Source organism: Octopus bimaculoides, chromosome 1 (genome assembly GCF_001194135.2).
Source record: "Octopus bimaculoides isolate UCB-OBI-ISO-001 chromosome 1, ASM119413v2, whole genome shotgun sequence".
Lineage (NCBI taxonomy): Eukaryota > Metazoa > Mollusca > Cephalopoda > Octopoda > Octopodidae > Octopus > Octopus bimaculoides.
In genome coordinates this window covers 8,279,014-8,294,133 of record NC_068981.1, presented here as the reverse complement: position 1 = coordinate 8,294,133, position 15,120 = coordinate 8,279,014, and the positions used below count along the sequence as shown (strand labels likewise).

Genomic DNA, 15,120 nt, shown 5'->3' with positions numbered 1-15,120 from the left:
GAGCGTGGCCGTTGCCAGTACCGCCTGACTGGCTCCTGTAGGATTTTCGAGCGAGATCGTTGCCAGTGCCCCTGGACTGGCTTGTGCGGGTGGCACATAAAAGACACCATTTCGAGCGTGGCCGTTTTCGTGCGGGTGACACGTAAAAGCACCCACTACACTCTCTGAGTGGTTGGCGTTAGGAAGGGCATCCAGCTGTAGAAACTCTGCCAAATCAGACTGGAGCCTGGTGTTGCCATCCGGTTTCACCAGTCCTCAGTCAAATCGTCCAACCCATGCTAGCATGGAAAGAGGACGTTAAACGATGATGATGATATGTATGTATTGGTAAGTTTCTTTCTCTAACATTTTACATAACTCAACCTATAAAAGTTAATGTGTGAAACACAGAATAGGAATTTCGTAAGAAGTTTCAATAAAACTAGTTTTTTAACATCAAATGGCTATGGGGGTCCACCAGAATATAATAGCAGTCAAAAGGGTCCCCAAATAAAAAATGGTCGAGAACCCCTGATAATGAGGAAAGTCAGGAAGGCGCCAAACTGTAGTTATACCCACAGAATAGCTAATTTGGTGCGCGAACATTTGGAATTTGGTTAATCATAATTTTAAAGAAAATTTGTTTTTCTAATGAAATTTTGCAAAGAAAGATATGAGAAAGTTCGAGAGGGGTTGAAGTAATTAAATCGGGACTACTTCAATGCAGAGGTCCCAATGCATCTACGTAACGATTTGAAGGGGAGTTTTTAGGGTTAGGGTGTCATTACACGTCCACTGAGTACATTTAAAATGTTTTGTACGTAACACCTATATCTAAGTCGTATGACTAAGGGAATTCTGTATTGAAGTAGTACAATTAAATCGACCCCAGCAATTCACTGGTACTTACTCCATGGACCCCTGAAGAGAATAAAAGACCAAGTCAAGATATCAACTCTGAATAAAATGTGCTGAGCACATTTTATGAAAATGAGACTACCATACACACATAAAAAACCCCCAAAATTGTTAAAATATCTTCTTAGTATAGAATGGTGGTAAGTTTTACATCTTCTCAAAAGTCATTAGTTGAACTATTTTTTGACACACATTTCAACAAACGCCCATAAATTAAATGCATTTATCGTAGCCGTCAGGCCACGATGGTGGTCCGTCGCGCTTTATGAATTAATCTCTGGCTCCGACGTTAAAATAATCATTAAAACATGAGACAAGAAAAACACGTGTATCCTTTATAAAAAACTAATAGTAGGTTAAAAATATGTTTAGAAGACATTGCATCGTTGTTATGTCATAAAGAACCACAATATATGTTTATTAATAAATTAAAGAGCCACTCTATACATATTTATTAACGAATTACTCACAATTTCTGGCGGAGCTTGTCTCTCAGGCCGACCACTCGCTGCCATATTGCGACAAGTTTAAAGGAATCAAGCAAAGCTAGCAGTTTCTAAATAGATTTTCTTTCATAAAAGTTTATAAACTCTTTTCAGCATTGAAACAATAATAAACCATGTATTTTGATATGGAATGTTTTGAAATATTTGTTTTGTTATATTTATAAATAAATGATATATATAGAGCTGAGTTTCGGAGCCAACAACCGGTTGAGGTCAGTGTTTATGGCTCTCAATAACTCCCAGATTCCTTTCAGGATCTGTTTAATTTCTCATGGATTTACCGGCAGATCTAATTTTCGAAGTATTTGTCCATCCAAGGCTCGATATTTTGATCGAAGAAGATATCTTCAAAACAGGTTTTATACAAGTAGATTGCTCCACTCTTATGTAAGTATGTGTCAACATGTGCCTGGACTCTTAATTAACAAACAAAGGTGCCCTTATGGCACGCATTGGGCCATCACAAGGAATATTTACATTTCTCAAAATAAAAGACCTACAGCAGTTAACAGATTGTTATACAATCGGAAATGCTTTTCTGCCCGTTTCCTCTCTTCTAAACGTGTTGGACGTAAGTTTGAGATCAAAAGTCGAAACTTGTTTGATGTTTTAGAAGTAACTCCCAGGGCCCACAATTCGGAAATTAAGAAATCTTTTTACCGTTTATCGAAACGGTATCATCCTGATATGAATAGATCACAAGAAGCAGTTACAAAGTTTGCGGAAATTTCTGCAGCTTACGAAATCCTTAAAGACACTCAAAAACGGCGAATGTATGAGAGAGAACTGATGAGCAACAAACAAATAAGTTCTGAAGAGCTCAGGAGACACACCAGTGGAAGCATGCAAGACCATTACAATAAACACCTTCAAAACAAATCTCAGATTAAGAGACGTGCTCTGAAATATGACGACGACTTTTGGGTTTATTATGGATCTATGAAAGACTCTAGGAAATCTAGCCACGAAAATTTGGAAGCAGTTTTAGAAAGATATAAAGAAGAGGAAAGACATAGAAGAGCAAAAGGACTTCTTGGAGGAACGGTGGCCCTGGTTTTTTTATTGACAGTTATGTTTTGGAAATAACAAACCGGTTGAGTTAAAATTTGTTTTTGTATAATAAGGAATTTTTGTGTTATATACTCAGTTATTTTGGTCGTAGTTTCTTGAAACCTGCTGCCATAATAAATTTATTTCTGTTCTACATATACAGGGTGTCCACAAACTCTGGGTACATGGGGATTAACACAGGAATTTCAACCATGTTTCGTGGTCTGCTACCACAACAGCTCCTTTATAGGATCCAGTTAGCTCAAGACATCATCAGGAGGAACCGCGTCCGGTTTCGGCCCCTACTCATCTACCGTTTTGACAAATTATTTATTTTAACAAATTATTATTTCTTATATTTGTTTATGTTATGATATTATTTACTCCATGTACCCAGACTTTGTGGACACCCTGTATTGATATGTTACAGCTAAAGTTATATTAACATTTAAATAAATTATTAAATATTTGTTTAATTGTTTTCTTGACTGGGATTCCTTGACTGCGGAGCCTCTGAGCCTGGAAGGTGTTTTTTTTAATATCCAGATCTTCGTTGTTAAACCCTAATTCAGTTCCCACTGTGATCTTCGTCCTATTTTTAAGAATGCCGGGTGCTATTTGAGGGAAATGTGACTGTTATTTCTGGCAGGTCAAGGTCACGCGATGATTTGTGTAAGAACAGTGATGTAACTACTTGAAAGAAATCATATTTGAATCCTTCTCACGGGCCTTCAACATGGGAACATGACAAAGTTGTGTCCCTTGAACCGAGGAATAGGGAGTCCCTCGGTTTGCTAGAAATAGTAGCAAAATCGCTCTTAAATCACATCCACCCATCTTAAATAAGGATATATTGAAAAATGCATTTAGGGATTTAAAAAAAAAATGAAAGTAAACTGAGCGCAAATGATGACAATGTCACCCTAATTTCATGAAAATAAATCGTCACATAATCAATGTATAGATCAATCCCATTTATACTATGTTCTTCATTGTGAAGGAGAAGTTCTTTGTTGTCAGCTCCTTCGCTGGCTTCTAACCTACTCTTGCTTTGGCTTCTAGGCTTTCAGAACCACCCATCTACCTACTTTTCATTCGTTCACCAAAATAGCAGAAGCTGTCAACCACTCCTTCTAAGAACCTTTGAAGTCCACCTTTGTGGTCAGACACGAGTCTGTAGCCCCCACTACACTTCTTTTGTGTCCAGAGTTTACAAGAGAACATCACTTCCTTGATGGTGGCTGGATTCAGCTTCTTGTATCTACTGTTATTTCAGTCTTTTTTATTCCCTTTTCAGGGTTATGTTACTTTCAGAATATTTTTCCATTATGTACTGTTTTGACTATTTATGAAGGTACCCTCAAAAAACCCCACATATCTCAGGAATCCATGGCCCAATTTATATGAAACTTGTTTTATTGTTTGTATTCATATTTCAGGCGTACTTTACTTTCAGAATATTTTTCCATTATGTACTGGTCTCATTGCCGCCGTTTAACGTCCGCTTTCCATGCTAGCATGGGTTGGACCATTTGACTGAGGACTGGTGAAACCAGATGGCTACACCAGGCTCCAATCTGATTTGGCAGAGTTTCTACAGCTGGATGCCCTTCCTAACGCCAACCACTCAGAGAGTGTAGTGGGTGCTTCGCACACACAAGCAAGCAATCACAGAGTTTTAGTAGTATATAGGTAGATAGATTATCCAGAGATGTCATACATGTGAAGCAGTTTAGTAAGGTGGAAAATTTTTCATATATTCTATTTAGCAATAACTCCAGGTTTCACTGCTTAAATTTGTGGAAACAAACCTCAAAAAAAACTGCATATTTCAGGAATCCATGATCTGATTTATGTGAAACTTGTTTTATTCCATTTGTAGTCACATTTCAAGGGTACCTTACTTTCAGAATATTTCCCCATTATGCGCTGGTTTTGCTGTATTAAATTACAGACAAGCATGCATGGAAGCAATCAGTTTTAGCAGTATAAAGAGAGACCAAAATGATGGGCAAACAACAGGTATCAAGGCAGATTATGAGGAAAAAAAACAAATGCATAGAGAAGAGAAAATTGCAGGAAGTCAGTAAAAGTTTTCAATAATTGTGATGTTAACAGTTAGATTACAGGAAGAGACAGAAGAGAAGTCCACAGTATTGATATGACATAGTTTGGTAGGGAGATGAAAGTTATCACAAGTAAAAAACCTTGTAACTGAAAGAAGTTGTGCAGATCCTTACAGCTGTTTCTGGAATAGTTGCAATTCTCTTCATCTACATTCCCTCTGAAGATGCTTGCAGCATGCAGTGAACTGCACTAATTCTGCATTTACTTTTGAAACAACTGTATGGATCAATCTGCATGCCTTTTTCTTTTTTCAGTTGCAAGGTTTTTACTTGTGATAACTTCCATCTACCTACCCAACTTTGTCATATCAGTACCATGGATTTATTGTCTGCCTCTTCCTGGAATCTGTTTACAACTTTTAAGAACTTCCCTAAGTCAGAACTTTTACTGACTTCCTGCAATTTTGATTTGTTTTTCTCTTTATTGTATCATTGTCATAATCTAACCTAATATCTTTTTGTTCTTGTTATTCGTAGGACAGATACGTTACTGAAGCATTGGTTTACAGCCGAGTATCTTTCTTGTTGCTAACCCTTCCCTATTTTTCTTCTATTACATCTCCAAGTGAGAGAGTGAATGAACAATTTGTTGACAAGATGAGTGACCACAACCCTCACAGCAGGAGATTATCATCAAGTGCAAATGCAAACAGGTTCACACAACGGGTTTTCTGTGGATGAAATCCATTCATAAGGTTTTAGTCAGCCTGGGGTTATAGTAGAAGACATTTGCCAAAAGTAATGTGAAAGCCTTCTGTAATTTTTTCACTCTTATTATCTTTTATTTATATATATATATATATATATATATATATATATATATATATATATATATATATATATATTTATATATTTATATACACACATGTGCATATTTATGCATGCATACATCATCAACGTTTAATGTCTGCTTTCCATGCTGGCATGGGTTGGATGGTTTGACTGAGGACTGGCAAACCACAGGATTATATAAATAGCTTTTAGGTGCAGAGCAAGTATCTCCTATTGCCTCCCACCAACCAAAGTTTTGAGAGTCGGTTTGGAAGACAGAAACAGAAAGAAGCCCATCATATATATATATATGTAAAATTATGTGTTTGTTCACCACCACTGCTTGACAACCAATGTTGGTATGTTTACATCCCTGTAACTTAGTAGTTTGGCAAAAAGATACTGATGGAATAAGTAGCAGGCTTAAGAAAGTACTAACTCTGGGGTTGATTCATCATCATTTAACGTCCGTTTTCCATGCTGGCATGGGTTGGACTGTTTGACTAAGAACTGGCAAGCCGGGAAGCTGCACCAGGCTCCAATCTGATCTGGCACAGTTTCTACAGCTGGATGCCCTTCCTAACACCAACCACTCCGAGAGAGTGGTTGGTGTTATTTTAAAATAATTTACTTCATAAACAATTATTTCTAGCATTCCTTCACTAATCCTTATGTCTTTTGTCATCAACATTTAATAATCCATGTTCTCTGCTGGTATGGGTTGGACAATTTGACAGGATCTGATGGGTTGAAGGACTGCAATTTCTTCCAGTGTCTGCTTTGGTTTGGTTTCTATAGCTGGATGCCCTTCTTGAATGTAAACATTGATATATAACAACAGAGATTTAAGAAAAAGCTGGAAGTGGTTTTCCTTCTTTCACCGATAATAAGGGGATATCTGAGGCTAAAAATACCCCAGATTCTGGGAAAGGGTACAGTCACCTAACAGATCCTTCAATTTTAGCCCAGCAAAATTTGAACTGAAAACACAGTTCCAACAGAGAAGGTTTTGAGATTGAACCATTTCTAATTGCTTCTCTACTAAATGTGTCTGAGACAGTCTTCATGGCTAAGTTCTCTTCAGAACTTTCCAATCTCAAATCAATTGCTGTTAAAGCCATTTTCAACCATTTTGATTGGTACTGGAACACAGTATTTCCATTAGGATAAGCAACAACACAAAAAAAAACAAAACAAAAAACAATACTGCCACACACACATCAGATCTTGAATATGAAACAAGAATGACTATTAAAAATTTCATGGTTTATTTTGCCTTTATACAGAAACACTGCCAAGCCTTTTCTTCAGAAATGTTTGTCAAATTCATAGTCTGATCCAGAGTCCATACATTCAGCATCACCGTTGTTTTCCTCTGTATCAAAAGTCAACAAACTATCCATGGTGTCAGACAAGTTAGAAGCCAACTTTTCTGAAAATATAAATAACAATGGATTTTTACACAACATCAATGTGTGAGGATGAAAGGATAAACAACACAAATTTGAATGAAATATTCAACCCTTTAGCATTTAAATTGACCATATCTGTTCAAACTGGCCTCTCATACCTATCCTTCAATGTTGTTCTAAAAATAAACAATCACATTATTGAAATTTTGAAGGCACGAGATAATGCAGGAATTAATCTGAATGCCAAAAGGTTAGAATAAACAACATTATTGATGTGTGAGAATATAATTATTAAGTTAGCCATGACACAGTATTATTAGTAAATAAGCCACCATCTTAACCATAAACATGAGAAAAGTGAGAGAAAAATGAATTCTGAATAAGTAGCACTGTAGGGAGAGAAACAAATCAGGTTTTCTTGAGCTGAGGGGTTGCATCCTAAGCACATGGTTTTCAGTTACCAACATTCAAGGGGTCATATTTTAACTTAAAGCCTCAACCAAAAATATTATCAGGGGAGGGTTTAAGTTGATCACATTGACCCCCAGTGCTCAGCTGGTACACATTTTATTGACTGCAAAAGGATGAAAAGCTAGGTTGGTCTCAGCGGAGTATAAAATGTGGAATATTAAGAATTAAAAGTGTCTAAGGCAGCAGTCCTCAATTGATGCCCTCAACCATCCTTTTATGGTCTTCCCTCTAGAAATATAAATAAATTTTTCTTTGACCTTTTTTTGGTGTTGGCACCCCTTAAAAAAAAAAATCAAAGTTTTGGATGTTGCCCACATGTTAAAAAGGGAATAACTAGATGACCCTCCAAGATTTAGGGAAAGAAAGGAATCCTAAATCCCTTTCTTTCAAAAAATAACCCCATGGATGCTTCAAGTCGTTTGTCAAAGAAGGAATGGTCTGTTATACTTCTTGCACTCAGATGGGTTTATGCCTTGGTAAACTGCCTACAACCAGTAAAGTAACATGATGTCAGCCTGGGGCTTGCTGTTTTAGATAAATAAAACACAAGTTTATAATTTCTTGATCCTGGCACAAAGCCTGTAATTTTGAGGGGAGGGGAAGTCTATTTCAGTGCTTAACTGCTTCTTATTTTTATTGGACCTGAAAGGGTGAAAGGCAAAGGTGATCTCTGGAATTTGAACTCAGAATGTAAAGAGCTGGAAGTAATATTTCCAGTAATGATTACTGCCAGCTCGTTACATTTAATGATGCCGTAATTAATTACTTACCTGACTTCTTTCTCAGTTTCTTCATTTTCTTGAAGTCTTCTTTGCGACTTTTATTCTTCTGTTCTACATGGGGTCCATCCTTATTTTTCCTGCTCTGACTGGATGATGTCGATGAGGCTAAACTGGTTGTTGATGTGGCTTGCGATCCACTTAAGCATATCTTAGTGTTTTGCAACTGAAACAAGACAGAAAAATTATTTATCCCAGATGCAAACTTATAAAGGGATACCAGGCTGTATAGGGGTGCAAGGGTGGCAACAAGCTTGCTTCCAAATCACATGGTTTTAGGCTCAGTCCCACTGTGTGTCACCTTGGGCAAGTGTCTTACTGTAATCCTGGGCTGACCAAAGCTTTGCAAGTAGATTTGGAAGATGGAAACTGAAAGAAGCCCCATCAATCCAGATACATTTATTTTTCCTTTCTGTAGAAACACCAAAAGCTTCTTCCATTTTCCCTGAGCATCAAACTAATCCACCTAATCTCTCACTTGTCTTCAGTCTTTTGTTTTTTTGTATAATTTCAGAACTCGTGTGTGTTTGCATATAGCCTTGTCTTGACATCAAGAGATGGTTGTAAGCAAGGATCACACTCACACAAGCAATGCTATTCGTTTTCAGTCTCTCATGAAAAACCTATGTCTGGTGGTAGGGAAATATTACTTGGAAAGAGGTGAGGGTTGGCAACAAGAAGGGCATTCAGCCACAGAGAATTTGCCTCAACAGATTTAGATTATCTTATGGAAACATGGGAAAGTGAACATTAAAACAATGATTAAGATGGTCCCTGTGTCATACAATGACTGATCCCTTCCAATCTGCTATCCAGGTGAGAGTTGTTCATGCTAACACCTCACCTGTTGCTTATATTAACAGGAGCCACAGGTAAGTTTATCAATTGAACCTCACCTCTTCATTTCCTATCCAGAATCACAGAATTTTTTGTCTGATATGATTTTGAATTCCTGACTTCTTAATTACCACAAAAAGCAACCTTTTTGTATAAGATGTCATACCTGGCACTAATTCATTTAAAGAAATTCTAATTATTTTCATGTTTCTACTTTTTTTTTTTTGTCTTGCAAGTACTTGGTGACCCTGTCAGTGCAGGTGCCACTTAAAGAGCACCCAATCCACACTATGAAGTGTTTGGAAGGGCATCCAGCTGTAAAAAAGCTTGCCAGAACTGACCTTGCCTGTGCTTGTTCCACGAAAAAGCACCAAGTCTAGTCTGCTGCTGGGTGGTTGGTATTTGGAAGGGCATCCAGCTGTAAAAATCATGCCAAAACAGTCACAGAAGTCTGGTGCAGGCTTCTGCCTGGCTGGCTCTTGTGAAACTGTCCCACCCATGCTAGCAGGGAAGGCGGATGTTAAACGATGACAACGACTTGGTTTTGCATTGCCAAAATATTTTGCTAAATATGCTCTCAGTATATTCCCCCCATAGATATACCTCTTCTACAATATACATCTTAGTTTTAGAATCACAATAATTATTTTAAATTTGTCGATATTAAGAATATTTCATTCAGATTCTGTAAAATACCTCAGTTGCTTCTGGGGCTTCATTTTCATCCATGCTTTCCACTTCTTCTTCATTAGATTCTTCTATTCCAAGAAGTTGTTGTCTTGCAATGGACTTAGCAACTTTCTTGTCCATGACACACGTAACTGGCTGCGATCCTGGGACGGGGATGAAGCTGCTACTCATAGGTTTAGAATCTGAAATAAGGTAAACAGAAACATAATGAAAGTTAGGTTTTCATTCTGCAACGCGTAGATTGTATGATGCATGTGTGCGGACTGCCATGTTACATGGCAGTGAATCATGGGCTGTGACTGCTGAAGACATGCGTAAGCTAAAAAGAAATGAAGCCAGTATGCTCTGCTGGATGTGTGATGTCAGTGTGCATACTAGATAGAGAAATGTAGGACATAAGATGCATCAGATGTGGTGTGCAAGAGAGACGATTGCACTGGTATGGTTATATGCTGCATATGGATGAGGAGAGCTGTGTGAAGAAGTGTCACTCTCTAACAGTGGAAAGAACCCATAGAAGAGGGAGACATAGGGAGATATGGGAGGAAGTAGTGAAGCATGACCTTTGAACGTTGGGCCTCACAGAGGCAATGACAAAAGACCAAGACCTATGGAGATCTGCTGTGACTGAGAAGACCCAGCAAGGGAAGTGAGATCACAGCCGTAGTCTACACCAGGGTCACATAACCAGTCCATCTAAAAAGTACTTTTAAATCATCGAGCGACATGCTGTGCTTGAGGAGACCTGTTGAGTCAAGTAAAACCAAAATCATAATCAAATGGAAATTGTAGCTGTGGCTCATACCAGTGCGGCCTGACTGGTTCCCATGCTGGCGGCATGCAATAAGCACCAGTCATGCGTGGGTTGCTGCCAGATTCGCCTGACTGGTTCCCCATGCCGGCGGCACATAAAAAGCACCATTCGAATGTGGTCAATGCCAGCCCCCCCACCCGTGCTGGCGGCATGTAAAAAGCACCCACTACACTCTTGGAGTGGTTGGCATTAGGAAGGGCATCCAGCTGTAGAAACTCTGCCAGATCAAATTGGAGCCTGGTGTAGCCATCTGGTTTCACCAGTCCTCATTCAAACTGTCCAACCCATGCCAACATGGAAAACAGACGTAAAACGATGATGATGATGATGTGCAGAGCTGCTTCACAACTCCATCCTCATGAACCATTTTGCATTCAAATTATTTCCTCAAACCTAACATTTATTTATTCACATTGCTTTGAATTAATCCTGCATTATCTCGTAGCTTTGAGATTTCAATGACGTGATTCTCTATTTTTAAAACGACATTACAGGATAGGCGTGAGAGGCTGGATCTGACCAGTCTGAACATAAAACCTTGTTGAATATTTGGTTCGGATACGACTGGTTTAAATCAAAATGGTTAATACATTTAATTCAGTAAAAAAACCCTTCTTTTCTCAGAAACTTGATTTGCATCTCATTAAAATTATTATAAAATAAAATACAAGAGATCAAAGCACACTAATTCCCCCCAGATTATACTTCAGTCCCGGTCAGCAGAGTCTTATTTTCTTTTAAATAAAAACCAAATCTAGATTTGGTTTACTTGTATTGGTTTAGTTTTAGGTCAATCAGTCCTATTTTCCCTTTTCAGCTTGAAGACTCTAGATCAGTGGGCCTCAACCACTTTTTGCCAATCGACCCCTTTAATTCCCATGAACCTCCATACTCATTTCAGGTTGAAAAAAAATCACATTTTATATTAAAAAATTGTTAAAACGTTTTCTCTTATTTTTTATTCTTTTATTTGTTTCAGTCATTTGGCTGTGGCCATGCTGGAGCACCACCTTTAGTCGAGCAAATCGACCCCAGGACTTATTCTTTGTAAGCCTAGTACTTATTCTATCAATCACTTTTGCTGAACTGCTAAGTTACAGGGACGTAAACACACCAGCATCAGTAGTCAAGCGATGGTAGGGGGGAAAAACACAGACACACAAATACATACATATATATACGACGGGCTTCTTTCAGTTTCCATCTACCAAATCCACTCACAAGTAGAAGACACTTGCCCAAGGTGCCACGCAGTAGGACTGAACCCGGAACCATGTGGTTGGTAAGCAAGCTACTTACCACACAGCCACAATCAATTTAGTGCAGATATATTTTAACAACAGAATCTTAAATGGACCCTGGTTAAGAACCACTGGTGTAGAAGAGGCACAGCTCTTGACCCTTGGCTGAGGGGTTTATATTGTTACTGTTCTGTCTGCAGGAGAAGATTTCAGATGGATGATGTTGTGAAGAGGAAGGATCGACCATAGTGATAAGGAAAGTATGGCTTGGACACAGCAAGGCGGATAAAAGATGGAGAGATGAAGGGGGTTGAGCGGAGGAGGGACAAGAACAGCCAACTCTGAGGAGTGGAGGCCATTATAGTACAGAGGTAAAAACAGTGAGTGGACACAGCACACATGTGGGGTAGATTATTTAGCAAAGTCCTTTTGTCGACATCACAACAGTCTTCAGAATTCTATTTAGCAATTCTTTCAACAACCCTGCTAAAAGAACATTGTTTGAAAATAGACCCGTCTTTGCATAAATCTTATTTTGGTGGGTGCCAGGGTAAGGGGGATCTGGAAACGTAGATTGATCAGTGGTACAGTGTTTTGTTAAGGGTTTAACATGTTGGTTTCGAATTTTTGCACAAGGCCAGCAATTGGTGTGTGTGTGTGTGAGGGGATAAGTTGTGTACATAGACCCCAACGTTCAACTGGTGCTTATTTTATCAACCCTGAAAGGATAAAAGACTAAGTTGACTTTGGTGGGATTTGAACTCAGAATGCGAAGTTGGAAGAAATGCCACTAAGCATCTCTCCTGGTGCAGTACCAATTCTGCTAGCTTGCCTCCTTAAAACGAACTCCAGATTGAAGTCTAATTAGTTTGTACATCTTGTACTTGAAGTATTGCCTTTTGTCTTTGCAGTTGTGAGCAGACAGAGGCGTCTTCTTGGCCTCTCCACCAACGAACCAGAGGAACTTTGAGCTTGTTGGAGAGAGGGTTGTGCCAGCGCAAAGCTGGAGCAACAATGAAATGAAAGGACCTTGTTCAGGGAATAACATACCACCTGACCCAGGAAATGAACTCACAAACAGAATCAGGAGTTCAACTCCCTGAACCAGTTGACCACTGGCCTTCAGAGTTGGTACATAGCCACACCTGCACCTCTTTATCTTTTGTTTTTAACCTTTTTTTCCCCAGCCATTTGGACTGTGGCCATGCTGGAGTATCACTTTGAAGAAGTTTAGTTGAATCAATTGACTCCAGTACTTTTCTTTTTTCTTGAGCCCAATACTTAATCTATTGGTCGCTTTTGCCGAACTGCTAAGTTACAGAGATGTAAACACACCAACACCCGGTGTGAAGCAGTGGTTGGGGATAAACACCGACACAAAGACACACATGTATGTATGACAGGCTTCTTTCAGTTTCCCTCTACCAAATCCACTCACAAGGCCTTGGTCAATGTGAGGCCATAATAGAACACACTTGTCCAAAGATGGCGAGCTGGCAGAAACGTTGGCACACCAGACAAAATGCTTAGCAGTATTTCGTCTGTCTTTATGTTCTGAGTTCAAATTCTGCTGAGGTCAACTTTGTCTTTCATCCTTTTGGGGGTCAATAAATTAAGTACCAGTTGCATACTGGGCTCAATCTAATCGACTGGCCTCCTCCCCCAAAATTTCAGGCCTTGTGTCTAGAGTAGAAAAGAAGACACTTGCCCAAGGTACCACAAAGTGGGACTGAACCTGGAGCCATGCATTCAAGAAGCAAACTTCTTACCACACAGCCACACCTGTGCTTATGATATGAACCAGTTGTTGAGTGTCCCACCCGTGAGGGATCGAGGCTAAATGTGTCAAAACAATTGTGATCAATAATAAATTCTCGTATATTTCATCTTCTGTCTTTCATTTGCTATATATTCTTTTATTTTTTTGTTTCAGTCATTTGACTGCAGCCATGCTGGAGCACCGCTTTTAGTCAAACAAATCGACCCCAGGACTTATTCTATCAGTCTCTTTTGCCGAACCGCTAAGTTACGGGGATGTAAACACACCAGCATTGGTTGTCAAGCGATGGTAGGGAGGACAAACACAGACACACAAATACATACAACGGGCTTCTTTCAGTTTCCGTCTACCAAATCCGCTCACAAGGTTTTGGTCGGCCCGAGGCTATAGTAGAAGACACTTGCCCAAGGTGACACGCAGTGGGACTGAACCCGGAATCATGTGGTTGGTAAGCAAGCTACTTACCACACAGCCACTCCTGCGCCTATATATATATATATATATATATATATATAGCTTGGTAATTGTTGTTATGTGGGGACACACACAAGCTTAGAGAGAAATATAATGCAAGGATATGAACTTTTGAAGCAAGCTCTTTATGGCTGTAGACCCTTCAATCAATCTTCAGGTCAGTCATCAATCATACAAGCTCTTTATGGCTGTAGACCCTTCAATCAATCTTCAGGTCAGTCATCAATCATACAAACTCTTTATGGCTGTAGACCCTTCAATCTTCAAGTCAGTCATCAATCATACAAACTATGGCTGTAGACCCTTCAATCAATGTTCAGGTCAGTCATCAATCATACAAACTCTTTATAGCTGTAGACCCTTCAATCAATCTTCAGGTCAATCATCAATCATACATACTGATATCAGTTTGTGTTCCTAAAACACCAACATTACAAACACTCAAGATGGACATAGCAGCATTGGTTGTGGTGGTAGTTTGTATGAAAACCATCACTTACGATTTAATATCTGAATTTCTTCATCTTTAATGGCATCCAAGTCAAAGGACTTCCCCATTTCGCTAACAATTTCTGCACTGACATGCGCAGTAACGTTTTCGGGTGGCTCGGTATAATAGCTGATGCGACCACTGAAATAAACAAACATCAAAATGAAATCAAATTACAATCAAATGGAAATCGTAGTTGTGGTCCCCGTGCTGGTGGCATGTAAAAAAGCACCATCCGATTGTGGTTGATGCTAGCCCCTGTGCTGGTGGCATGTAAAAAGCACCCACTACACTCTCGGAGTGGTTAGCATTAGGAAGGGCATCCAGCAGTAGAAACATTGCCAGATCAGACTGGTGCTGCCTCCTGGCTTTCCAGACCCCAGTTGAACCATCGATCCCATGCCAGCATGGAAAACGGACGTTAAACATTGATGATGAATCCTTAATCATCCATTTCGTCAACTTGACAAGCATTACTTTTATATTTAATATGTAAAAGGATCGTTAATACACTTGGGGGTAATGAAATATATCTACAGTAAGACACCTGTCCCTGTCCTTCTATCATATTTTAACCTCTCATCACCCAGCAAAAAGCCACTTCTCTCAATAATACATCCTTGCTCAGTTTAAGTGGATCTTTTCTCACAAGTTACTTGGTGCCATGAAAAAAGCTCACATTACACTCTCTGTAAAGTGACTGACACTAGGAAGGGCATCTAACCATAGAAACCATGCCAAAGCAGACACTGGGAGCTTGGTGTAGTCGTCTGCCTTGCCAG

The 15,120-nt window shown here is 39.2% G+C and overlaps 3 protein-coding genes across 5 annotated transcripts in view; 1 reads left to right on the top strand and 2 right to left on the bottom strand.

The window, feature by feature from the left end:
* LOC106881134 (probable 18S rRNA (guanine-N(7))-methyltransferase) overlaps nt 1-1,443 on the bottom strand; it is a 21,158-nt gene extending 19,715 nt beyond the window's left edge. For 2 of the 3 annotated variants that reach the window (XM_052978250.1, XM_014931404.2), the window contains exon 1: nt 1,368-1,443. In XM_052978250.1, coding sequence (XP_052834210.1) covers nt 1,368-1,412 — 45 coding nt within the window. In that variant the 5' untranslated portion in view covers nt 1,413-1,443. The remainder of the gene's footprint in view (nt 1-1,367) is intronic. The other variant, XM_014931405.2, reaches the window with a different exon arrangement.
* Nucleotides 1,444-1,594: 151 nt separating this feature from the next.
* LOC106881133 (uncharacterized) lies at nt 1,595-2,929 on the top strand. The gene has a single exon (XM_014931403.2). The coding sequence runs from the start codon at nt 1,626-1,628 to the stop codon at nt 2,487-2,489; it is 864 nt and encodes a 287-aa protein (XP_014786889.1). The 5' UTR covers nt 1,595-1,625; the 3' UTR covers nt 2,490-2,929.
* Nucleotides 2,930-6,601: 3,672 nt separating this feature from the next.
* LOC106881136 (guanine nucleotide-binding protein-like 3 homolog) overlaps nt 6,602-15,120 on the bottom strand; it is a 31,196-nt gene continuing 22,677 nt past the window's right edge. Inside the window, exons 14-17 of the mRNA XM_014931408.2 lie at nt 14,349-14,479; nt 9,546-9,721; nt 8,004-8,178; nt 6,602-6,782 (exon numbers count right to left, since the gene is read on the bottom strand). Of these exons, the coding sequence (XP_014786894.1) occupies nt 6,658-6,782; nt 8,004-8,178; nt 9,546-9,721; nt 14,349-14,479 (607 nt within the window). The 3' untranslated portion in view covers nt 6,602-6,657. The remainder of the gene's footprint in view (nt 6,783-8,003; nt 8,179-9,545; nt 9,722-14,348; nt 14,480-15,120) is intronic.